Here is a 27009-nt window from a genome sequence, read left to right as displayed (position 1 = left end):
CCAAGTTTAGTTAAAGCATGTCCAGCCTCAATTTATCAAACTCGAGAATTCCAAGGTGTGCAAAGTAATTCTGCACCGTGCAGAGATTGCCGCATCAACCTGGGCAACTCTACACCTGAGTGATAGGATCACAAGTTTATGCCACCATACTCACTGGCTCTTCTGCCCTCCATTGAGAGGTTTAACTGTAGGTTGAGGATTAGTTCAGTTGGTATAGTGTTTGTTTAGCCTATATGAAACCCTGGGTTCAATCACTAGCAGAGCATAAAATCAGATGTGATAGTATACAGCTGTAATCTCAGTACTTGGGAGCTAGAGGCCAGAAGAAACAGAAGTGCAAGGCCATCCTTTACTAGGCTCACCCATGCCAAAGCTCTGGGTTTGATTTCCTTTTCCTGAGATGCTTGTGGCCCAGTAGCTGCTCTGGTAATGCTTCAAGGCAAGTCAGGCTTGGTAAGAAACCTAGCTCTCTTTGCCTTCCCAAGGCCCTGTTGAGTAGGGAAATCATCTAAACAAGGTCACTGTGAAACAGTGATAAATTATCATAATTCTTCTTTTTCTGCTTTCAAGGCATCTTCCCTAGGAGCTACTAAGTCAGTGTTTTCAGGTGGCTAGGCCCAGACAAGCTAAGGCAATGGTTTTTGGTTTTGTTTTTGTTTTTTTGTTTTTTTGTTTGTTTGTTTGTTTGTTTTTTGAGCTGAGGATCGAACCCAGGGCCTTGTGCTTGCCAGGCAAGCGCTCTACCACTAAGCCATCCCCAGCCCAAGACAATGATTCTTAATGTTCCTAATGCTGCAACCCTTTAATGTAGTTCTTCACGCTGTGGTGACCCCCAACCAGAAAATTATTTTCATCACTACTTTGTAACTGTAATTTTGCTGCTGTTAGGAATCACAAATATCTGTGTTTTCCGATGTTTTGGGGTGACCCTGTGAAAGGGTTATTCAACCTCCAAGGGTGTCATGACCCACAGATTGAGAACCACTGAACTAAGCCATTTTTAGCAAAAGTTCAGTCTAGCTGGTGAGGTCCCTTGGGTATTATCAATTTGAATTATTGATAATCAAAGCAAGAGAAATTGTTATGAGATTCAGGAATACATATTATTATCTCTTCCCTTCTCAATAACTAATATTTCTTGAACCTTCCATTCAAACCACCACCACCACTACCATCGCCATGGACCTTATTTTTTGTTTTACAGGAGCCCACAGTTGAGAGGCTTTGGATATTTTAAAGAGCTGAGATTTCAAAGTGTTTGAATATTTTACAGATGGTGGGGCTTTTAAAGTTATACTGTTTCATATAATGACATTAACAAGATCTTGGTGACAAGCAAAAGACGCCAGGTTGATTTAATAGCGGTGTGTCAAGAACAAGGGGCCAATTGTGCTGGTTAGGTTGTTTCAGTTTGACACAAGACAGAGTCATCTGGGAAGAGGAAACCTTGCCTGAGAAAAAGGCCTCCACAAGACTGGCTGGTGGGCAAGTCTCCCTAGGCATTTCCTTAATAATGATTGATGGTGGGAGGGAGCAACCTACTGTGCTTGGTGCCACCCCAGGGCAGGTGGTCCTGAGTTAAAAAGCAATTCAGGACAAGCAGAGCCAGCAACAGCGAGCAAGCCAGTAAGCAATGTTCCTTCAGGGCCTCTGCTTCAGTTCCCACCTCTAGGTTCCTGCCCTGCCCTCCTTTCATGATGGACTGTGATTGGAAGAAGTCATGTAAACTCTTTCCTGCCCACACTGGTTTTGGTCACAGTATTTTATCACAGCCATAGAAAGCAAGCTAGGACATATGTGTGCATAAATACATATACAAATTCACAGAAAACAATTCAGAGTCAGTGTCTTACTACCTGGATGAGGCTGGCCTCACACCAGCACGCATCCTGTTGCAGCCTCTTGTTGAATGCCCCCTACACCCCACTACCCCACTGCACCCCACTAAACTGTGCGCTTAAAGGTAGGATAGTCAATATTTGAGGACTGTGGCCCTTGTGTTTTCTGTCACAATTACTCAGCTTTGCATGAAAGTCACCGTAGATAGTTTGTAAGCATGGATGCCTGGGTGTAACTGTATTCCAGCAAAATTTCATTCACAAAGAGTCGTATGTGAGACAGATAATAAAGAATGATAAAAGACTGATAGGAATTTAATGACAAATACCCCATATTCATTGCTGAACACCAGGATGCTGTCCAAGGGACCATCATTAAATAAAACAGCCTGAAAACGAGGCAATTCTCACATATGCAAGCACACTCACACAGAATCTGGTACTCTTAGGATCATTAAATTACTACTCTAACAAACAAATGTAAAATAGCACTACAATGAAATGTGTGCACCAACTCCAGAAACACAGTTCAGGATTGTCTATGAACATTGTTTTGTTTTGTTTTCATTTTTTACTTTTCACATATACATACAGCCTCGAGACTGTGAAGACCCCACGTGGCTCAAAGGGTTGCTCATCTTCTTCCATCTCAGAACTACGTCATTTAAGCCCGTCAACTGCACCAAGGTTTGCTTAGTAAAGGACAGCAAAGGGGGAACCTGCTTTTGACCAAACTCTCCAGGAAATAACCAGTACAAAGGCCTCCAACATCAGTAGTGAGTTGGAGAGAGGAATCCTTTCAAGCATGAACCCGCAGTCACCAGGGTATCCTGAAGAAACACTATTATCCTAGGTCGGAAGACGAGAACTAACCACCGGGGTGCATGCAATCTCTCTTACTGCGGGCATATTCCCTGAAGAAGAAAGAGAAAGGGAATCACATCTTAAACACACCCTTGGAGGAGTGCGCGGTCAGTGCTGAAGGGTTTGCTCAGCCAAGGGATAACCAAGAGGCTGAGTCTATGACTCGAGGCGACAGAACGAGGAGGAGACAGCCAGAGATTTCCACTGCCACGGCTTCACACCAGCTTGAAGATCTACTCCCCACTGAACCCACTCTCTAACGTGGCTGAAATGCAACGTGATAATGGCTAGACTGTGTGTAATGGTAACGACAGGAGGAAAAACCACAAAACAAAGCCCATCAAGTGGCCAGAAAATATATAAGGAATCACAAATTGGATGCAATTTCATTGGCACACACTTGAGAGAACTTAAAAAACAGCCAGAAGAGGTAGATGTGTACAAAAAATAATGATAATAAGCCGGTCATAGTGGCACTTGCCTCTAATCCTGGCACTTGGGGGGCAGAGGCAGGTAGATCTGAGTCCAAGGTCAGCCTGGCCTACATAGTGAGTTCTAGGACAGCCAGGGGTATGCAGAGAGACCCTGTCTCAAAAGAAAAAAAATTCAAGATCACTTACAGATTGGTTGTGTTGTTTTAAGTAGGTCTCATACACTTGGCGTGCAGACTTGCAAGAGTCAGAATAAATAATGGGCACAGACTTTGCACGTGTTAACTTCACTAAAAGAAAACTGGAAGAGAATTAGAGTTCTACAAAACTATCCATAGTGTGAATGTCTGATTTCCATCTGTGAACAACAGTAAACAGATTTAGCGGTCAAGATCAGCAGGCAATATACAAGCCTGGATGTTCTCAAGATTTTTTTAAGTGTACTTAGAATGACAAAAAAACATGCTTTCCTACAGCCCCGCAAAGAAAGATTATTACTAAAATATAAATGATCAAGTATAAATCACTAGCATTCACAGAAACTTCACTAAAACTGTAGAAACAATTGTATAGTTTCCCCCCCTTCAACTGTGTCCAATGGTTTGAGACTCCCATGAACAGTCTAGGGCAATACACTTTCACCGCCTGCCACAACACTAACTTTTACAGGCTAATCTAGGGGAGGGATTTTCAGTGTAACCAAAATCTATACAAGTCATTTGACTACAGCTCCCTCCTAGAAACAGAACATAGTGAGGACACTGTAATCAGGTGACAAAGGCCAGCTTTGTCAATAAGGACATCTTTGGTCCTTCTAGGCTTTATGTCTCCCGTCAAGCACAAGAATGCTCAGTGGTCTTACTGTATTATATAAATCAGAGGACATAACTCATCCTAGCAACGGAGCTGGAGAACACAAAAGGTCAGGCTTTACCATCCGAAGTCCTCAGCCTTCATTCAAGAGGCTTGCCACACTCCTACCCCAGACTTTCCCCAAGACATAGTCTGTAATACTGATTTACCTCACAAACAGGTGAGAAACACTAGCAATCATTAGAAAGCATAAAACACTTTGTAAATACAAAAGTGCTATTTTGGCATCTAACTAGAAAACATTCATTGTTTGTGCTATTTGGCAATTTTGCATTCCCACCTCTCCCTGTCTGTACCCTCCACGTGTAAATCCATGCCTCTCATGAGGAAGGGAAAAAGGAAAACCCTGTCTGGACTAGATCCCTCATTAATTTGTGCAGAAGTTGGGGTTCTTGGGGTCAGGGCACACACATGCAAATGAAGGCATCCCATCCTGGGAACTCAGCTTTCTTGCGTTTTCCCCACAAAGCCAGCAAAAGTGAGCTGGCTGACTTTTGTGAACAGGTTTCTGAGGCCGCTGCTGATGGTGGTCTTCAGTCCTCCTGAAGCCGGACTAAGACAGGGCAAGTCCTGACTTACACATGGGTCAGGGTCATCCATCCACCTAGGCACCCGAGACCCAACAGGAAGAACCAAGTGCAGGATTTCCTAAGAAATCCGGGAACCAGTTATTAGTGGATTTCTAAACTGAGGTTGCTCCTTGAAGTAATTGTGCAGTTTCTCTGCTCGACTTTCCCTGGATGTCTCAACATAGCAGCTAACTGTGGCTCGTGGGAAGGGAAGTGGATAGAAGCACCCTCTTCTATAGGGATGTGAAGGGTCTGGCTAGAGCTGAGGGTGAGAGGTGCCACAGGCTTATTCCTACCCACGCTTTACTGTACCCCCCATAACTCTAAACCAGCCACCTCTCCCGGTTCCCACAAACATGGCAGCCCAACCCTCTTCACCCACATCCCCTTCCTCGGGGGTCCTCCAAGCATCTGTTCACCCAAGCTCTTCACTCCTTACAGTGTGTGTTTCAGTAAGCATCAACTCAAGCACATCTCCTAAGAGTTAACTTCATGGAGGAGGTAGGCACCTCGAAAATAACAACTCTTATTAACCGTGCTCTTGTGGGGGAGCAGGGGGCAAACATTAAAAGCACCCCCACACACACACACACTCTCGGGCTGTCCCTCCCGTCCCTTCCCCCACATCTACAGCATCAGTAACCAAGCCATCCACTCCTCCCAGCGCGGCCTCGTTTGGGACCCCCGCCCTAGCACACGTGCAACTTCTGGTGCTGCGCAAGGTGCGTCTTGTAGCGGAAGCCCTTGCCGCAGCCCGCACACTTGTGGGGCTTGTTGCCGGTGTGGATGCGGCGGTGGCGGATGAGGTGCGAGCTCTGGATGAAGCTCTTGCCGCACTCGATGCACGTGTAGGGCTTCTCGCCCGTGTGCGTGCGCTGGTGCTGCGTGAGCGTGGAGAAGTCGCTGAAGCGCTTCTCGCACTGGCCGCAGCGGAACGGCTTCTCGCCGGTGTGCACGCGCAGGTGGTTGACGAGGTGCGAGTTGCGGCCGAAGCCCTTGCCACACTCGCGGCACACGTAGGGCCGCTCGCCCGAGTGCGTGCGCTTGTGCGTGAAGAGGTGCGAGCTCACGCTGAAGGTCTCGCCGCACTCGGAGCACATGTAGGGCTTCTCGCCCGTGTGCACGCGCTGGTGCTTCACCAGGTCCGAGCGCCAGCTGAAGCGCTTGCCGCACTCGCCGCAGCCGTGCGGCTTCTCGCCCGTGTGGATGCGCTGGTGGTTGGCCAGGTGCGAGCGGCGCACGAAACCCTTCCCGCACTCGCCGCACGCGAAGGGCCGCAGCGCCGCCGAGCCCGCGCCGCTGGCCGCCGCGTGCGCGCGCCGGTGGCTGAGCAAGTGCGAGCTGAGGCTGAAGGCCTCGCCGCACTCCGGGCACGGGTAGGGCTTCTCGCCCGTGTGCAGGCGCCGGTGCTTGAGCAGGTCGGCGCGCCAGCTGAAGCTCTTGCCGCAGTCCGCGCACAGGTTGGGCCGCTCGCCCGTGTGCAGCCGCAAGTGGTTGGTCAGGTAGGTGTTGCGGCTGAAGCCTTTGCCGCACTCCCCGCAGCGGAAGGGCTTCTCGCGAGGGGGCCGGGCCAGCGCGGGCCCCGCCCCGAAGCCGCCGGCCACGCCCATGCCCATCATCCCCACCACCCCACCGCACTCGGCGGCCAAGCCGAAGGGCTCCAGGCTGGCCACGGCAGCGGCCTCAGCCAGGCGGTGGATGCGCTGGTGCTGCAGAAAGGCGGCGCCCGGACTGAAGCTCTCCCCGCAGTCCGGGCAGATGGTGGGCGCGTCCATGATGCTGGCCATCAGGCTGTCGAGTTCCCCGAGGTCCATGGTCATGGGGTGATGGAGCCGGTGGAAGCGGCGGTGGGCCGGTTTGTCACCTCGGTGTCGACCCCCCAGGGAGAGGTGACGCCTCCAGGGAAGCACCGGAGGAGGCAACTGCTCATCTTCCTCCATCAGCCGGTTCCCCGCAACGTTTTCCTCCTCTTCCTCTTCCTCCTCCTCTTCTCCCCCGGGACTCCGGGATATACTGTCAGATTCTGACAGGCCTGGGAACAGTGCCATGTCAGCCACACCAGGCTGGTCGTCCTCTTCCTCACGGAGGACAGCCCCTTCTTCCTCACTCAGCAGCCCCTCTGCAACAGACAAGTTGGCAATGGGGGTCAGCTAGACCTGGTGTGCGTAGGTATTCTAGAACTGCCCTTCAAAGATTGTGAGCCAAAGGAGTAAAGCTCGTCCCAGGTACTCCCCAAAACCATTCCACCCCAGTCCCCTAGCCTCCTTACACTCCAGCCTCTTTCCCACCGGCCTCCCCCAGGTAAGACCTAAAGGACAGTGAGTGCACTCTGCGCAAGTGCCAACCAGTCTTTTGGCAGACCGCATCTACTATATACCCCAGGCTTTGTTTAGCTGAACCACTGGCCGTCTGCAGATAGCCAGGTTTATACCATATGGGAACTAAGAAGATAGAGTTCTGTCTCCAGAAAAGGAAGAAAAAAACTTTATTTGCTCAACCATACGTTGTAAAATTAGAGCCTCGAAACACAAATCTGGTTAATCATGAAAAGTGAAAGAGACCACTTGGATGCATGAGGTCCAGAACTGATTTTAAAACAAAAACAAAACAAAAAAACAAACAAACAAAAAAAAAAAAAACATTTGGTCAATCTGGAACAGCTTGAGAGCATTTCCAACCTTTGACATTGCAACACCTACTATAAAGTCTGTGCTCAAGAAGCAAACAGTCAAGTATTAAGGGGGGGAGGGGAATCAGGAAAGATAAGTTATTTCTAAAGTGCTGTGCAAGCATGAGGACCTGATTTTGATACCTCCCCATGCCACTAAAAAAAAAAAAAAAAAAAAAGCCAAGTGGAATACATGGTGCTTGCAGTTCTAGTGGGGAGACAGATAGGCAGATCTCCCTGGCGCTTGCTGGCCAGCCAGCCTAGACTACCTTGGTGAGCTCTAGGCCACAGAGACCCCCACCTAAAAACTCAAGTTAGATGGCTCCTAGGGAAGAATGCCTGAGGTTGACCTCAGGCTGACACATATAACAACCTGTAGATGTGTACACACACACACACACACACACACACACACACACACTTTCCAGTTTTAATTACACTTACAATTTCACGAGGGGTAGCATTCACAGCTGTCCTCAGCAACAGATTGGTCACACTCAGGAGCAAACTGAACTCAGCATTGGAAAATAGGTAAGGGATGGCAGACAGCCCAGAACTGGTAAGACCAAGTTATAAACTGGTAGGACCAAGTTATAAACTGGTAGAGAATATATACCTGTCAGTCTCTAGCTGCTTCCTCCTCAAACAGAGGGCACTTGAAGAAGTTACTGGAAAGTGAAGGCCACAGGCTTATATGCACTGTGGAGGAGGGCGCAGAGGACCTGGGACTTTGTCATAGGGAAAAAAATGTAACCACACAGTCCTGGCCATAAAGTGTTTCAGCTCTTTTCTGTCCCTGCTGTATACCCTGAACAAGACAAAGTAACCAGTGTCCAAAGACAGAAACAAGGGAGTGGCTAGAGACCCATCATTTGCTTTCCGGTCAGAAATAGCAAGGGTAGTAACCAGGAACTTAAGGCCCGTGGGTAACCAGCCTCATGAAGGTAGGTCATTTAACCACTGAATTTGCTTATCGAGAGGAGGGAATCATGATTTAACTAGAAACATCCATATACTTTGCCAAGCACTGTGCTGTCACTTTTGAAATTTTTTGAAAAAACATGTCTTCATCTATTATGTATGTATGTGAGTTTGTGTGTACCACATTCCTGCAGGTGCATGCAGAGACCAGAAGAGGACGTTGGATTCCCTGGAACTGATTCCAGGTGGTTGTGAGCCGACTGACATGGGTGCTTAGAACCAAACTCAGGTCTTCTGCAAGAGTAGTAAGTGCTCTGAACCACTAAGCCATCTCTCTAGGCTCCCAAGTCACTCTTTAAATCCAACATGTCATGTCACTCCCCAACATCTGTGAGGTAGACCCCTCCCAGTATTGCCTGTGATTCCACTGTAAAGTTACTATAGCACAGGGCAGCACCCATGAGTGACCCTTCACTTACCAGTGTGGACTCAAAGGTGGATGATATTAAAGAAAAAGATGCTCAGAGGACCAACATTAGGAGAGCCAAGTCGGCTGAGAATCCTGCTCAATGGTCTGTCTCTAGAGAGCCCTCCCCACTAGACTCCCAGGGTGCTGGCCCTGGTTGTATGACGGAGACACCAAGTGTCAATGTGAGTGTGGTAACTTCCATGGAAACTCCAGTCTCCTCACCTGGACAGACAGTGGACACCATTTCCCTCCCTTGTGAGTCCCCTTTTAGATTGTCATCCCGTGGGTTGGAGTCCATCTCCTGCTCCAGCTGGCCCCTCTCTTCTGTGTCGCGTGGATTGGAGCCCATTCCTCTTTCTTCTGGGTCCCCTTCTCTGTCCTCGGAGTTCTCAAAGTCAGAACCCATACCTCTGTCTTCGGAATTCTGGGGTTCACACACACCTTGATTATCTTCCTGTTCCATCCAGCAAGAAAGGGGTGAGGTAACCAAGGATTCCTGCTCAGACAAAACATGGAGAAAGGTCCCATCAACCTGGATCTAAGCCTTCACTCCACATGGTCTTGATTTTCCCATCCAATTAAACAGCTAGAATTGCAAGCACAAGAACAAATCTACTCACTCCCTACTACCTCGTGGACACTTAGGCTAGACAGCAGTGTGAAGGGGGACATTTGGGTGGAGGAGGAACAGTGGCCACATCCTGAGACCACACACCAACAGTCCTGGGACCAAAACTAGATCAGGTCAGTCTGAGAAGTGTCTATGAAGTAAAAGTCTGGGTGTGAGTTTACACCTTAACATCGAGGTAAGCATTGCTTTTGTCCACTTCTGCTTCATTTATTTTATTTCTGCAGTGCAGGGGATTGAACCTGGGACTGAAAGCACTCTACCACTGAGTGAACTCTCCAGCTACTTAGTTGTTACCCAGGCTGGCCTTGAACTCCTAACCTCTGCATCAGTCTCCTGAGTGGCTGGGGTTCTAGGACTGTGACATCTCTTTTCACTGTTTTAAAACCTTTCGTGTTTACTTATCTCTCTGGCTCTTTTCATGCATTTGCCACACTTTCACCATGAGGAAAACAAGCTTGGTCCACAGCTGACACATTTAGCACACATGGAATCACCACAGGCCCTATCCACCTGAGCACACACTGAATGTTTTTTACAACCTCCTTGGTATAAAGGTAAGCAATTCTCCTGCTAGGGGTTTTGGGGGTAGAAAAGGCTATGATGGCATATTAAACCCTATACCACTCTGGATAGTTCTAGACACTGTCCCCAGAGGAGGAAAAAACAAAAACAAAACACTTTACAGCTGGGGAGGAAAAAAGTTAAAGCTGAAATGGAAAGAAAAGCCCTAATAACAATCGTAGTCTATGAAAACTCTGGTATAGACAGGAAGCCCATTTTGCAAACTCCCGTGCTTTCCTCCTTTTCGTGAAGCCTGCCCTACACAAGCCTGTAACATTCCTCCAAGTAGTTAGCTAATTATCGGAAGGCCTTTATGGAGCCAGAAGGAAAGTACACTCAGTCTTCAAGAATGACAAACATATGGCAACTTCTTATCTAAGACTGTGTCCTCAAAGGCACACACAGCCTGGCTTTGTGGCAAGGATCAGCTGGACCTCTACGAGAAGTAAGCCAAGAGGATTCAAGCTGTAGCAGGTTTGTTGGAAGCAAGAGGGTGAGATGTTAGGGCCTGCTGTGTCACAAGCCATCTCCAGAGTCTAGCTACATACATTGCAATGTGTCAGTTATAGAACTTTAAAAGGAATGTGTACCAGGGACAACCTGGCAGCCCTTCTACCAAAAAGCCCAACAAATGAGTTACAGGGAGAAAACAACATCAGATTTTGAAGCCCTCTGTGGATATCAGGTTTGCATCTCAAACCCAAAGGGCCGCCTGTCAAGACTAGGCAATTGAGCCAGTAATAATTCTTTTCTGCTATCCATCACGCTTGCAGCTTGGCTCAAGAAAGCAAAGCCACATCCAGGTCAAGGATCCGGGTCTGTGATTTGAAGGATACCACTTCAACCGCTGCCTCAGCAATCCCAAACAGGACTGCAAGAATAAAGCAGATCGAGTGGCTCCCTTGCATCAGAAGAAGTGGACGAAGCGGTGGCTGGAGATGTGGTACAGTTTATTGAGTACTTGCCTATCATACACAACACAAACCCTGAGTTCAGTCCCAGGCACATAAAACCTGATGTGCTCATGTGTCACTTATAAGTTGGAGGCAGGAGAATCAGAAGTTCATACAGTGAGTCAGAGGGCAGCTGGGCTACATGAGAGACCCTGCCTCAAAAAAAAAAGGGGGGGGGGGGGGATAAAATATAAAGAGCAAAAAAAGGTATGATGAGCAAGGATATTCCAACCTTGGCAAGGATCCTTCCCTTCTCTACCGAGGCCCTTCCCAGGCAACCCTGGTTTTTGGCATGAAAAGCAGGAGTTATGGGGAGAGGAAGTCCCTCCACTGGGTCAGGCTAGCCCAAAGCAAGTCAATTAACCTCTCCTAGTTTCAGAGTCTTATCAGTGGAAAGAGGGTATCGCTACTTAACCTTTTCACAGGGAGGGTGTCAGAAGGAAACTAATTAAAAGGCACTTTGGAAAACACTGGAGAGAGTCATTAATGCTTTGAGTTTCACTGCAGGGAAATATGTGCACTGTTCCTCTCGGCCATCTCCGCATACCTCTCACAGACACAGCGGCTGCTCTATAATTTTGGTAGGCACATCAAACAGCATCTTAGATCTTTCTCAATAGCGATGAGAGCATAAAGAGCGAGCCCTTCCCTTAAATGTCCTGGGGAAGCCGCTGTGTCTGAACTCAGTCCACAGTATCCTGCAGGAAAGGTGGGTTCCTTTGGAAGGGAGCTCAGCTGAGCTGCCAAATCTCAAACAGATGTTTTAGGATAGAAGAAAGGGATATTGTTACAGCCATGAACCTTCTCAGAAGCGTATTCCACTCAAGGCTTCTGTCCGCAGAAGCACAGCCCTCTTCAGCCTCCTGAAGGTCGGACTGAATGGACAAGGGCATCTCTAGAGTCTGCAGCTGAAGGTTGGGCGTGGAGAGGCAAGAGGAGGCTTGCAAATGTGACTTGTTGGTTTGCTAGAGGGGAAGTGTCTAAAAAGAGATTGGATCAATGTTTTCTAACAGTTTGAAGGCAGCAAGAGGAAAGGTATCAATCAGTAAGCACATCACCAGAAACTCCCCCAACTAAAGGCCAGTGACTGCAGTCTGCCTCCCTGAAGGCTGGAGCATGGCAGTCCAGCCTGGGAAGCAAGGGTACAGTTTTACCTCCAAACCCTTTAAGTGGCAGCTTCTTAGAACCCGAAGGCAGGCTCTCTGACTGGTGACTTCCTGGACGCCCAGAGAACAGATCAAATGCAGTAGCACCGTCTTTCTAACTTTAAAGAGGGCCAGAAGCCAAGTTCCCCCACTGAGGGCTGGCATCTGGATTCACAGTACTGGCACACTGAAGCAAGACAGGCTCTGAGCTCCGAAAGGAATCCTTCCTGATCCTTACCTCACAGGGAGGGAGGTTTAGGAATGCTCTGGAAAGGAAGAGAGCCCCTATGACCCAAAGTGGCCATGTTCACATATTTGTTTTAAAATGCCTGTTATCAGGAGACTAGAAGTCTGTGCCTGCTGCCCCTCCACCCCCAACACACACACACCTGCAATAACACAGATTTCATTCCACTGGCACCAGCTCATCCTAGATTGTAGGCAATGGTAGAAGCTATGTAGAGGTCAGAATAGGTGGTCAGGATATGTTAATCGATTAAAAGGCCACAACTGGTTTTAAAATATCTTATTTTCATTAATATAGACACAGTAGCATATATATACCTTAACACATACGCTCAGGCTCAGAAAGGAAGGCCAGAAGATCATTATTAAAATGTCAACTATTTCTGGGTCACTTCTTGGAGGCTTCTGGCTTTTAACTCTTATCTTACCAAAATCCAATGATGTAGGCTATTGCCAACTTCACAGACCAGAAACAAGAACGGAAGAGATTACACCAAGATCCTTCACACGGCAAACAGCAGCACAGGGCTGGCTGGACCTTCTCAGACAGCTTCTGGTGCTTTGGGACATGTGGGACAACTTTGTATATGTCTGCATTTCCTACAGTAAACATGTATTCTTTTTGGAACAAGGAAAGACAGCTACCTTTATTTTCGGTATGATCAAATATGTTAAAGAAAATCCTGCCATTATTCTAGAAGCAACAGAAAGACAAGCAGAGCAGTTGTGATTCCGTCATCCCAAAGACTTGATTTTCAGAAGTGCTGTCTACTCACTGTGGGGCAACCAAAGTGTCTATTCAGACACATTTTGCTTCAACACCTTTCCTACTCATTCTCAAAAAAACTAGCAACATTGCTTTTAGGCTCAGCCAGGGTTGGATAATGAGTAGGCAGCAGCGTGGCAGAGTGATGGCTTTAAAGCCAGACTGACCCATGCTTGAATTGTCTGCTCTTAACCAGCTACTTGACTTTGTGTGAGCCACATGACCTTGTAGGAGCTCTAATTCTGCATCCACGAAAACACTTACATACAGGCTGAGAGCCTGTAAAATTACATTTGTTAACACTGATGACACACTAGGTGCAGAGTGAATAGACTTTATAATCACTTTATTATGAAGTTCCAGGTCAACATCTTGACTTCAACAACTGCACAGTAAACTAAGGTCGCTATCCACAGCTATGTTCCCTGGGAAAAGCCTTTTTTAGCTTCGAGTAAAACTTCCCTCAGCCTTGCTGCTGTTAATAACTCACCATGTTAAGACAAGAATCAAGGAGGGGGCGGTGGCTTAAGGGAGCTGGAGGCTGGGTAAAAAGTTGATAGTTGCTAAAAACCCATTGTAAGCACAGAACATGGGTCTAAATCTGAGGGAGGAGTGAGCATGTGGCTTAGCAAACCCCAGTTCACACCATGTCTAAGGGAGCCTGCCCCCCTCCCCTGTAAGAACAGATAGAAGTCTAATAAGGGAAAGGAACAGAGTAAGGGGAATGGTCTAGCAGGAACTATTAATTCCACGTTTAGTTCTGGCGGCTCACAGAGGCAAAGGAGCAGCAAGTGCTGGTGGGTCAGGGTCCAAGGTGCAGCCAGTACCACCACTGTGCTCAGTGTCCTCTCCTGGCTTCTTCTCAATAAGAAGTTGAATGTTTGGGTTGGGGGTTGGTGAAGGTGGAGAGATGGCTCAGCAATTAAGAGCACTGGCTGCTCTTCTAGAAGACATAGGTTCCATTCTCAGCACCCACATGGCAGCTCACAACTGTCTGTAACTTCAGTTCCAGGGGATCCGACACCCTCACACACAGACTTACATGCCATAAAAATAAATAAATCATTTTTTAAAGGAAATTGAATGTGCCTGAGTCCTTGATAAACAATTGAGTTGATCCAGAAGGCACTAAGTCACATCACAGCACCCCAAATATGTCTCCACCCCCACCTTCATACTGCCTTTCTCTGAAAGACCGAGGAGGGGCTGGGCACGTCTCTAACACTGCTCAGATCCAAGTTTCTGGAATGTATACATGTTCATGTCCTTTGTTCCTCTGCCATGGCCCCAACTCAAAAGGAATGTTTATATCCTTAAAGTAACCAGAAAAAATGATCAAGATCTTCGAGACAAACCCAACTTCAGCTCACAGATGTCTGAAATGTCCAGTCAGTGCACCTGGGAGACTCTGCCGCAGAACAGAGGAGAATGTAAGCCGGTAACTTTTGGGTGTGCTGTTGTTATTAGTTAACAATATGGTCTCTAGCCCAGGCTGGCCTTGAACTTCCTGGATAGCAAAAAAAAAAAAAAGAAAAAAAAAAAAATCCCTGGATTTCTGATCCTGAGATTACAGGCACTAACACGCCAAGCGTATACAGTGCTGGTATACAGTGCTGAAGACCAAACCCAAGAGCTCAAGCATGCTTTGCAAGCCCTCAGTTGACTGAGGTGCATCCTCTGCCCACAAAGTATCCCTTAAGAAAAGAAAGAGGAGAAGATGGAGCAAAAGGGAGAGGAAGCCAGGAGCAAGGCGGAAATCAGACTTGGACCTGGGTTCACTGACATATTTAGCCCCGTCCAGAATTTCTGCAAATTATTCCCTTTGATCAAGTGCCCGCCCCCCTGCTATTTAGATCAGATCTAACTTCCTATGGATGGGCAGTCAGACCCATCCAACGCTCCCACCTTTCTGGATTTTCCAGAGAGAAACCAAAGCCAGAAATAGCACTGAGTGACAAAGCCTAGCAACTCCCACCCTCCAGTGGCATCCAGGGCCCCACCCTGGGACGGCATGGGCTTGGTAGAGATCGGAGACTAGCTATGACAGTCCCAGGCTGGAGGGCGGTGTCCCCTTTGAACAGACCTATGCAACATATGGCACAGTTGGTCCAGTCCCTTTCCATTGACCCTAGCAACTATCAGGAAAGTGGGTGACTCATTTTATGTGTCAGGAACACTAAGCATGTGGTTCATCCCCTAGATAGAGTTAGGACTCACCTGTCTCATGGCAAATGGAGGCGGCTGCAAGACAGCCTTGCGACTCAGAAGAGACAGGCTAAACCTGGAACCTCCTGCCCACTCCCTGAGACCTTGGGTGGACAGGAGTCATGTGCTGAGGCCACTGCCAGGTGGCAGGCAGCCAGGCCAGCAGAGAGCGGTCTTGTCAGGGACAGGAAGTGGTTGCTGGGCAGAGGGCCAGGAGTGGCTCCATTCAGCAGCCTCCAGACTGAAGCACCTTTCCTGTCTCCTACTCATCTCAGGGCCCCTTCCTTACCTCCTGGGGGTTGGGGGGGGGGGGGGCAGGGAAGCGGCAGCAGCATCTAGAACCTTCTTCCTGCTGCTTCCCACTACTCTGGCCAGTCTCTCCCCAGAAGATAGTGAGATGCCTGATTTGAAAGAAGCTGGTAAAACAACTCCAGTTCAAAAGGTTGAATTCAGGACAGTCAGCAAGACCCAGCTAGGGAGTGCAGGGGTGAATCATTTGTCCGTCTTCAGCAGCAACCAAGTAAAAGAGTAAGTAGTCGAATTGCCTCTGGGCGCTGTGGTCTCAGAGCTCACAGTCAGGACCCAGGGCAAAGGGTCACCTCACTGGACGGGCTGTCTCCGGTGAGCAAGGAGCAAACGCTTTATCACCCTCCTCCTATATGTCACATCCAAAGAGGCTGCCTGACCCTCCCCTTGGCTGGCTTGCACAGACATGGACCACACAATTCCCCAATGCCAGCCTCCCAAGTGGCAGGCTGCTGTGCAAGGTGAACCTGAGTTCCAGACAGAGAACAACAGCAAAAGATGGCCGCAACCAAGCGCGGACCGTTCTCCAGACAGGAGGCAGAGTGATTCGGTCTCTGCTCCGTGGTTCCTGCCGTTTCTCCTGGAGAGGGAAGCCCAAAGAAGAACACAGCTAGTGGGAGGCCCTGAGTTCAGTCTCTAAACAGACAGACAGACAGACAGACACACACACACACACACACACACACACACACGAGAGAGAGAGAGAGAGAGAGAGAGAGAGAGAGAGAGAGAGAGAGAGAGAGAGAGAGAACTGTCCTTGGGACCAGGTTTTCTTGTCTGTTGTCTAGGGCAGGCCCCTCAGTTTGCACCACTTGACACACCTGTCAAGTCTCTACCCTGTGACTATTATCCAACTCCTTGTAAACGAGAATTATTGTAATACAAAGACAGATCCTAAGTGAAAATTAGATTTTCTACCTTCAGATGAGAAGTCACAAGCTGGACGTGCACAAAGTAATTCCAGCATTTGAAAGGCTGAGGCAGGAGGCCAGTCTGGACTACATAGTGAGACCCTGATTTAAAATAAAACAGTCATAAAAGTTCAAGATGGTCATGCAGGCAACCTATCCATGTTCTGTTTTACTGATTAGAATAGTCTCCCTGTTGTATGGGCATATATAATGTTTGTAATTTTCCTCCCTGGTGATTGGCACTTTACTATCTGCTTTTTGGGTTTTGTTTTGGTTTTTTGTTTGTTTGTTTGTTTGTTTGTTTGTTTCCCATTTCGTTTTTAGTAACAGAAACCCTGGGCTGTCCTCAGCAGACTCGTCTTCTCATGCCTGCTCAGCATCTATTCAATATATTTTTCATAGACTCGTGGATCTTCAAAATCTCTTGAACTTTTATGAAAACAAACTGAGGTTGAGAAAGAGCAAATGCCTGGGTTAGAGACTAGCAAGCAGATGGTTAGAAAAGATGTGTCCCAAACCTCAGTTTTCTGATGGTCCCTCCAATAATCTTGACATCTCTGTAATACAAAATACTGATTAAAAAACAGACAGCTGAGACCAGGTGCAGCAGCACACTCCAATGGTCTTGTCATAGAGAGGCGAGGCAGGAGGGTTGAGATTTTAAGGCCTGCCTACATAGCAAGACACCCCCATCTACCAAAAAAAGAAGATTCAATATAAATCTATGACATGCTCTGGCCCTCCAAAATCCCACGCTATGTTAGTCAGGGTTTTTCCAGGGGGAAACAGAAGCAGTAGGCTGTATGTATATTTAGAAGGAGATTTATGATAAAGAATTAGCTTATGCAGCTCTGGAGGCTGACAGATTCAAAAATCTGCCCTGGAGAGCAGACACCAAAAGCAAGGGACTAGGAATATCCTCCTTGCTCCTGAAGATCAGGCTTTTGATCTACTAAGACCTTTCACTGGCAGGAGGCCCGACTCCATGGTAGATGCTAGTCTACTTTGCCCAAAGTCTACTGACCTAAATGTTAACAGCATCCCAAACCACCCACATGGAGTGACTGCAAACAGAGTCTAACAGCATTCATGTATGAAGATGTCATGATGAAACTTTGTAGGCTAACCTAAAAAAGAAAACTTAAAAATTGCATGCATTTCTTTATCCCCCCCCCCTCTCTCTCTGTGTGTGTGTCTGTGTCTGTGTCTGTGTGCACTGTGTGTGTGGTCAGAGGAAAACTTGTGAGATTGTGGGAGTGGGTTCTCTCCTTCCAACCATGAGGATGGAACTCAGGTCATCCAACTTGGCAGAAAGCATCCTCCTTGGCAGCAAGCACCCACTGAGCCATCTCAACAGCCCCTAAAAGACCATCCTCACAGAAATATCCATAGAACCGTGTGATAATGTATCTTGGACACCCTGTGGCCCAGACAAACTGACACATATGGTTAACTACCATAGGCCCTAGCTAAAAAGCAATCTGAAATAATCCCTTCACACTTCTAATCTACCTATAAAAGCCTTGTTTTTTCATGAAAACTACAATACACACTTGGATGTAGTTTGTGTGTCATGTGATAAAGAGGACAGGGCAGGAGACTCATGATTAATCTTAAAGATCCTCAGACAGTCCTGGTAGTACAGGCCTGTTAGCCCAACATGAGAGAGGCTGAGGTAAAAGAACATGGCCAACCTGGGTTACATAGCAAGAGCCAGGCTAGGCAGGACCAAGGAGCAAGACTTTGTTGCAAAACTAACAAAAATCCTCAAAGGAGGGGCCAGCTTCCTAGACATGCATGGTGTCCAAAGCAGAAAGAGGCACAGTTTAATAAATAACTTTGCTCAAGGCACAACAGCCTTGGAATGCAGGTGTGTGTCCGATGAGGCTTGCTCATCCACAGCCTTGTTCTGAAGTGCTGGGGTGCCATGGTAAGGTTTCTGGGTGAGGTCAGGTGATCTCAGCAAGTCTTTCCCATTCCAGGTGATTCTGTGATCCTGTTTCTCCTGGAATGAGCAGTTATCAGAGAAATGTTCTTCACAGCAAAGAAGGAGAGGTGGGTAGACATGCTGCCACTCAGCTTCCCATGCAGATTCAACAGGAAAAACTGCCATTCCACTCCACTGCCCAAAATAACTGCGTGGTGCCGCTGATGAGGAATGGCTGTCATTTTCCAGCTGGGTGCCTTTCAGCTGGGTCAGTGACACCTCTGCGTATAATCAGCCAGGGGAGTGTCCAACCCATGGGAAACAGAAAACACAAAGCTCCATGATGCCTAAATGCTCCTACCTCATCAAGTCTTAAAACTCCACAGCTAGGCTATTTAAACTCAAAGTCAAAACATACACTGGAAAATACTTTTAAAAACATGATTCACTTTTACTCTTATTTCCTTAAAATTATCAGAGTCCACAAAACCCATACATAAGCTGGGCAGTGGTGGCGCATGCCTTTAATGCCAGCACCCGGGAGGCAGAGGTAGGTGGATCTCTGTGAGTTCGAGGCCAGCCAGAGCTACAGAGTGAGATCGAGGAAAGGCGCAAAGCTACACAGAGAAACCCTGTCTCGGAAAAAAAAAAAAAAAAAAAGAGAGAGAGAGAGAGAGAGAGAGAGAACGAAAGAAAAGAAAAGAAACTACATAAGACACATGATCCAGTTTCTTTACCAAGAAAACAGTGACAAAACAGCAAGAAAAAGATAATAAAAAGCAGAAAGGAAGGATTCCAAAGGTCGAAAACTTAAGTAATATATCAACCATTCTCAACATTCCTTACAGAACCCCAACTCAATTAGCAAGCTACAAAAGCAAGTTCTAAGTGGTTGGGTGAGGTACATGAGAGACAGGGGCATTAAAAATTCAAGGCCAGTGGGTGGTGGTGCACACCTTTAATTCCAGCACTGGGCGGAGGGGGCAGAGGCAGGTGGATCTCTGTGAGTTCTAGGCCAGCCTGGTCTACAGAGCTAGTTCCAGGCAGCTAGGGCTACACAGAGAAACCCTGTCTTGAAAAACAAAAACAAAAATTCAAGGCCAGCCTGAGCTCTACCGTGAGACACTCTCAATAACCAAAACCAAGACAACTAAGGAACTCATTAGGTATTTGATATCAAGAACTGTTCTTTTTTTTTTTTTTTTTTTTTTTTTTTTTTTTTTACAATGCTGGTATTTGGATACATTTACAGAGTTCTTTATCTTCAATATATGAAATATTTACAGATGAGATAATGCATCTGGAATTTGCTTCCACACAGTTCCAAGGCAAAGAGAATCAGACAGGGGTACAGACTAGACAGGATAGGCCAAATATCAGCCACTACTAAAATCTTATCTAAGTGTGTTATCCTATTCTATGCACCTTTGTATTTGTTAGATAGAAGACCTGCTTATACCCATAGGTTAGTGCTGCTGCTGACTGTGGCCAGGGAAGCTTCTCTCTCCAGTGGGCAACAGTTAATACAGACTCATAATTGACCATAGTGCTGAGCAGGTGTCTACTGAGTGTCTGCAGCCATCAAGGCTCAGGGAACATTGAAGAAGGGTGGAAAACAAGAACCAGAGGATGTTGGGGAGGGCTGTGACATGCTGTCTCAGGTCATGGCATAGTCCTTGCACTCATGAACCCACTGCAGTTACAGTTACTTGTACAAGATCAAGTTAACAAGATGAGTCAGCATCCCCAATGGGCAGTACTAAGTGGACCCAGTTGGCTATTAACCAAAGAGAGAGGACAAGAATTGGAGAGGAAAGAGGTGGAGGTTCCTGGAGGGGTGGAAGGGGAAGTTGGGGTGCCTATGATCAAGATGCATTTTCTTTACATGTATGAAATTTTCAAAAAATAAATAAAAGACATTCTATCATAAAAGGAAACAGACCGTTTTTTCTGACACTGAGATAGGGTCATAGTCATTCAAATAAAGAGCCAAACTTAATAAAATGTCAGAGATTTCCACAAAAGGAATGGTCTGTTTCTAAACATTGTGGCAAATCAGTAGTGATCATTATGCTGGCTATTGAACAGAGCTCCTGGGAACTGAGGCATGGGAACAGTGAAGGAAAGAGACTAGGAGGAAAAAAAGTTTGATGCTTTTTGACCTTTTCCATGAGATAAAGAAATTGGTATTGTTGGGCTGGAGAGATGGCTCCGAGGTTATCGGCACTCATTGCTCTTTCCGAGGACCCTACTTCAGTTCCCAGCACCCATGTCCGGCTGCTCACAACCACTTGTAACATCAGCACCAATGGAACCAGCACCCACTTCTGACCTCTACAGGCATCCAGACACACAGCATACATCCACAAAGGCATACACATAGATACACAAATTAAAAAAAATTTAAAAACTAAACAAAGATCTTAATAGCTATTATGTACAGAAGAGAATTGGGACGCTGTTCCTACCTTCAGCAACATTTACATCGTTCAACCATCCGGAGAAGAATGGGTGATGAGTGTAGGCGACAGTTCTTCAAAGAGACTGCTTTAGCCCTGAGACTGTCAAACTGACGATCTGATGTGAGTGTCCAACAGAGGAGGTCCGTCAATAATTGATCATCTCCAGAATGGTCTTCTAAGTGGATGATAAAGGCATACATAGAAGAAAAGGAAATTTACAGAAGCAGCTTGTGAAAACAGGATCTCCATGAGACAAACCCCAATGGGGCAGATTTACTTTACTAGCTAAACCTGGGGGTTCTGTTGGTCTTGTCTGAGACTCAGTCTCACTATGTAGCCCAGGCTAGCCTCAAACTCTTGACTCTCCTGATTCTGCCTCTCTGGTGCCAGAATTAGAGGTGTGCAGCAGCACCATGCTTGACTCCTGAGGACTTTTAAATGTAGATGGTGTCCTCCTTGGAGACACTTAGGAACTATGAACCAGACTGAATCCTTCTGTGTCACAAACAAAGCAGCTAGAAAGTATGTCCCCACTTCAGAGAGCGAAAGCTCATAGTTTCTGGTGCAAAGATGCGCTCACAGGACTCGGCTCTCCTCCTGTGATGCATCAGTTTTGGAATGTTCAGGGCTCATTTACCACTCAAACGCCACAGTTACTAATTCATTCAGCACACTCTGTCTCCTTGGGTTCCTCGGGTTCTACTACCCTGGCTCTTTGTGTTCCAGAAAAAAAGCAACAGTACTACACAAACTCATAAACATGGTAACGGCTTTTATTCTTGGGCATTGTTTGGAAACCCTCCAAGTCCACCAGAGTCCACAAGTCCCCTATAGATACTTTCATCTAGTGAAAAGGCCCACAGCTTTTCCTGGGACTCTGAAAGGATGCATGGAACAAAACCAAAACAAAAATAAAGCCCTCTTATAAGCCACCACCATTACTCCAAAAGCCTCCTACTACATTTCTTATCTTTATAATATTTCAGAAATGGGCAAGAGTGGTTTGGAGAAGAGGGAGAACTATTTTACCATTATGTTCAGCAAGATGTTTGGTTGGGCTACAGGAAAAGAGAAAATCATAGCAGCTAATCCAAATCCAGACAGTAACAGCCAAAAATACCAGCAGATTCAAATGGACTAGAGAAAGAAGAGTCAGAAATGTGAACTGTCTGAGCACTCCCAGAAACCTCAGCTAGCAGCCTAGTGTCTCAGTCAGACAATGGAGAGCCAGAGGCTGAGTGAATTGTCCAGGAGCACACAACCAACTAGCAGGCAGGAGCCTAAATGCCTGGCATATCAACTTTGGCTCCGATCACCCTAGAATCTCCACCAATGCCACCAGTGTTCCTTGGCTAATCGCAGAGGTGAAGTGGGCTTCCAGCACCACTGACGTGCCTGCTTTTCACCTCCTAATCACTTTTGCATAACAGGTGCCCTCCAAGAAGAAAGCTGCCCCCCACGTCTCTAACTGACTACCTCTCTGGGATATACCGAATGTACAAATGTGGCCCTGGCATGTGTAGCTTCTGTTAGCTGCTGACAGTGAGTCAGATAACGTTAATCAACTCATAGTCTACCCAGCACATAGATGCCTTAGATAGGTAATCTCCATCCTTGTCATAGAAAAAAGAATTAAAGTCTTGCCAATGCCACCAACTCATTCCTCACAAATCATCTTATCTGCAAATGACATCCTGAGATACCTGGTGAAGAGGTTGATTGTTTTTTAAATACTTATTTTTACTCTTTAATTATGTACATATGTGTGTCTGGGGGTGGGTAAATACAGGTGCCCATGGGATCCAGAAGAAGGAGGCGGATCCCCTAAAGCTGAAGTTACAGGCAGCTGTCAGCCACCCAGTGAGGAGGATGCTGGGTACCCAACTCAGGTTTTCTGCAAGAACTGTAAGAACTCTTAACCACTGAGCAATCACTCCAGCCCCAAGAGGGGGGTTCTAAGAACTACACAAAACCCTTCAAGATAGCAAGACCATACTCTAAAAAATACACCAGATCAAGAATCCAGTTCGGCCAGGCAGTGGTGGCACATGCCTTTAATGCCAGCACTCGGGAGGGAGAGGCAGGCGGATCTCTATGAGTTTGAGGCCAGCCTGGTCTACAAAGCCAGGAAAGGTGCAAAGCTACACAGAGAAACCCTGTCTCGAAAAACCAAAAGAGAGAGAGAGAGAGACAGAGAGAGAGAGAGAGAGAGAGAGAGAGAGAGAGAGAGAGAGAGAGAGGAAGAGAAGAGAAGAGAAGAGAAGAGAAGAGAAGAGAAGAGAAGAGAAGAGAAGAGAAGAGAAGAAAAGGAAAAAAAAAAGAAACTGAATTTTTGCCAGGCAGTGGTGGTGCATGCCTTTAATCCCAGCACTGGGGAAGCAGAGCCAGGCGGATCCCTGTGAGTTCGAGGCCAGCCTGGTCTACAGAGTGAAATCCAGGAAAGGTGCAAAGCTACACAGAGAAACCCTGTCTCAAAAAACAAAAAAACAAAAAGAATCCAGGTCATCCAATCTACAATGAACAAGTCCTCGGATTCACCTTAGATTGGTGGCATCTTTTTGTTTCTGTTTTAACACCAAGCTCCTCCCTATCTGGGAGTTTCCAGAGAAGTAAGCAAGTAGGCACGGGCAGATGGCCACAAACTAAAGTTTGCTGAGGAGACTATACTCATTGATAATGAGAAAGTCTGCCACATTTCATACATTTAAAAGAGAAAGAAAAACATTATTTCCCAGGGAAGAAAAATGAGGCCCAACAAATATAACTTCTTGGTTTGAACACACAAAGGCGGTGTGTGATTTTGTGGGGCACTGAGACAGCCACCCAGAATCACCTGGTGTTTTCACAATCTGCTGACCTCCCTCAGTCATCTCCACAGTTTTGTACTCTAGCTGCAGTAACCACGTTTTGTGGGTGACACCTTTCTTCTTTCTATTTTCATGATCTCTTCCAGACTTCTGCCAACTTCTATTTTTATGTTCCTATTATAATCATGATTAACTTTTTTCTTTTTTTTTTTTTTTTGCTTTTTTGAGACAGGGTTTCTCTGTATAGTTCTGGTGCCTCTCCTGGATCTCATTTTGTAGACCAGCTGGCCTCGAACTCATAAAGATCCACCTGCTTCTGCCTCCCGAGTGCTGGGATTAAAGGTGTGCGCCACCACCACCACCACCCAGCTTAACTTCCTATTTATTAAAACAGGAAATAATTTTAAGTGTCTCATGAGAACCTCTAAAACGATCTCTGACAAACCCTTAGGTTTTGGATTATCAACACTCAAGAAACAAGTCTTGTTGACTTTTAAGCTATTTGAATTGACATTGACTTAAAAAAGTATTATGGTAAACTCTAAGTCCTTTGTGTAATGTGTGAAAGAAAAGTTGGGGGCTGGAATATAACCATAGAGAGAATAGATCTGTAGACAGTGCTGGCTAGGCCATCTTAGACCATCTCTCCCCCCCCCCCCACCCCGCCCACTTCAATACTGGCGATTGAATCCACGGCTTCATCCATGCTTAGCAAGTGCCCCCAACACTGAACTACACACACAGCCCTATCCAAAAGAACCATTAAACCATTCTTCCATTCAAACTATGAACTCTTCTCATTAGAAGGGGGCTGGGAACTTCTTAATTCTGCAATATCACTTACCAAAAACCAGTCATCAAACTTTACTGCACATCTTCCTAAAGCATCTTCTTTTTTGCCAAAAACAAATCTTGCACACTACTTACTGGGAGATGAAACATTACCAAGGCACGTGTTTACAGCTAGCATCTCTACCACACACCCTAGTTGCCCAGACAGAACTTGGGTATCCAGGCGTGAGCCGGCTTGGCACATGGCAGCAATTGCTAGCACTGAGTGGGCAGGCTCACATGGATAGCACCTTTGTTCTTCCTCTGCCTCCAGATACAGTGGTGTCTTCCCCTTCCATCTCACCAGCAACACTAAGTGCTTGCCTCGGAACCAGGATTCAACAGCCGGCCTCTGGGTTCCTGCTCGATTCTACCTGGAAATTCTCCCTTTGTGGCATCTGTGAACCTGAACTGTCCTCACTGTTCCCACGCCTCACTCTCCACCCCACCTGCTCGTCTTAATTCCTAAAATGCCATAGCAACCTTTGATGGTCTTTCCTATGTTTTCTACAGTCACTCAGCCCAGTCATTTCATTTCTTCCCCCAGGTGTAAACCACAGATGGCACAGACATGGGCCTTTTACTCCAAACCCTGTCCTGCCCTACACAGCCATGCCCTAACCATGATCCTGGGTATAGCTAAGGGACCTGAAGCATCTTCCAGTCCAGAAGTGCTGCCAAACATGGCCCACATGTTGGAGAAAGCACAGGCTGAGGAATCAACAGGCCTGGGTTCACACTGTAAGCCCTGGGACAGTGGGACAGTTACTATTTCGTGCCTTTCAGACTCAGTCACCTCTTCTACACATGTGCAAGGAAGAATTTAAATGGAGTTATGGAGTTACCATATAATGGGGGAGACAATGCCCCTACTAAATGTCCTATCATATGACATAAAAACCCCAGCTTCAGGAACTGGTTATATCTTGTTGAGTTGTTGGTAAAGGGGTCTCATAAACCCACCAAACAAACCAAATAAAGCTATTACCAATGCTACTGGAGATGCTCCAACACCTGTAGGCACCACTACTTAAGTCATCAAACATGAAGAAATTGAGCTGGTGCCATATTAGAAGCTTCACCCCTACTGACTAGTATTCAGCATGCTAGGACGTACTATACAAGTTACCAAAGGAGAAAAGTAACCATCAAACTCACCCAGCTGTATGAATCTCATGACTTACAATAGGGACCTGTCTGCAAGACATACTGCTGTAATAGTGGTGCAAACGATATGGGAGTCACCAGCCACTTTTCTAAAAATTGAATTTAAGGCCCACTCTATGAGATGGGATACACATCTGATTCTATTAATATCATCTGACTCTTGGTTTGTGGAGACCAAGAACATGAGACTAGATAGGTCATGGGCCCTAGGGAAAAACATACTATTATTCTGCTAAAGGAACATAGCAATAAAATGACTCTTAATGACATACTGCTATACACATTGATCAGGGTATCACTTGGTGCTTATTAGAGAAGGTTCTTCTTGCAGTAGATGAGCATTAACACAGAAACCCATAACTGAGCAATGTGCAGAGTGAGCACTCAGCTCTAAATGGGATGTCTTTATCAAATGCCTCCCCTCAAGGCTCAGTGATCTATTGAGAAGCAGAGTTAGAAAGTGTGTATGAGCCAGGGGTGGTGGATTACTCCAATGAAATGGTGTCTCTAGATACAACAGTGCCAATAAACATGAAGTCACAGAGACAGTGATGGCATGCACAAGACCTGCATAGGTTGAAACCAGACAAAATCCCAGCACTGAGAAGGAGAGGTGCTACAAATTCCCATCCCTAACCAAGAAGTCATTTGAAATTGATACCTACTGGGAAAGGGAAACCCAGTTTTCTCAAATGGACATATCTACTGGATATGTTGACCATAGTCCAAGGCAGGCCCCCTTGCCCAGAAGTAGATAACCAACACAAAACAGACTTTTTTCCTATGTGCTTTTTTTTTTTCTTTTGTGTGTGCATATATATGTGTGTGGTTGTTATGGTTTGTTGGGGTTTTTGGTTTTTTTCCATAGGTTTTTGTTTTTGTTTTTTGTTTTTCTTTTGAGGGAAAGAAGTTAAGAGACTAGGGAGGGCCAGGCGGTGGTGGCACACACCTGTAATCCCAGCACTTGGGAGGCAGAAGCAGGTGGATCTCTGTGAGTTCGAGGCCAGCCTGGTCTACAGAGCTAGTCCAAGACAGGCTCCAAAGCTACAGAGAAACCCTGTCTCGAAAAACAAAAAAAAAAAAAAAAAAGAAAGAAAGAAAAGAAAAGAAACTAGGGAGGTAGAGAGGAGCTGGGCAGATTTGGGGGAAGAGAAAGAAAGATTGTAATCAAAATATATTGTATAAATGTTTTAATGAAAAATAGTCACCTTGAAAAGTGGTTATAAAGACTAAATTAATTTCCATTTTGTAATTCACATATCTAGGCTGGGTCGTATCAGAAAGCACTTCTGGAAGCCTTGGTAGCCGGCTCCTCCTGACAGAGCTAGTTCTGTTAAAGCTGCCTTTGTTCTCACCAGGCTACCTCAAAACCTGGAGCCAACTCTCACCATCCCTAACGCCTTTCAATCAAATCAGTTGCCATTTCCTTTCTTTGACCTTTCTCCTCTTTTTTGGTGC

General features: G+C 46.4%; 1 protein-coding gene and 1 non-coding gene across 6 annotated transcripts in view; both read right to left on the bottom strand.

Moving 5' to 3' along the window:
• Window positions 1-689: 689 nt before the first annotated feature.
• Window positions 690-768, bottom strand: Trnaa-ggc. Its single transcript has one exon. It is a non-coding gene; the product is annotated as a tRNA-Ala (tRNA).
• Window positions 769-3267: 2499 nt separating this feature from the next.
• Window positions 3268-27009, bottom strand: part of Znf697 (zinc finger protein 697) — a 37708-nt gene continuing 13966 nt past the window's right edge. For 3 of the 5 annotated variants that reach the window (XM_036190906.1, XM_036190905.1, XM_036190904.1), the window contains 3 exons: window positions 20753-20921; window positions 8856-9129; window positions 3268-6694 (listed from right to left, as the gene is read on the bottom strand). In XM_036190906.1, coding sequence (XP_036046799.1) covers window positions 5265-6694; window positions 8856-9129; window positions 20753-20764 — 1716 coding nt within the window. In that variant the 5' untranslated portion in view covers window positions 20765-20921 and the 3' untranslated portion in view covers window positions 3268-5264. The remainder of the gene's footprint in view (window positions 6695-8855; window positions 9130-20752; window positions 20922-27009) is intronic. The other 2 variants (XM_036190907.1, XM_036190908.1) reach the window with 2 other exon arrangements.

The sequence above is a fragment of the Onychomys torridus genome, chromosome 6 (assembly GCF_903995425.1).
Source record: "Onychomys torridus chromosome 6, mOncTor1.1, whole genome shotgun sequence".
Classification (NCBI taxonomy): Eukaryota; Metazoa; Chordata; class Mammalia; order Rodentia; family Cricetidae; genus Onychomys; species Onychomys torridus.
The sequence above is the reverse complement of the archived record's forward strand: the minus strand, read 5'-3'. Positions and strand labels throughout refer to the sequence as shown.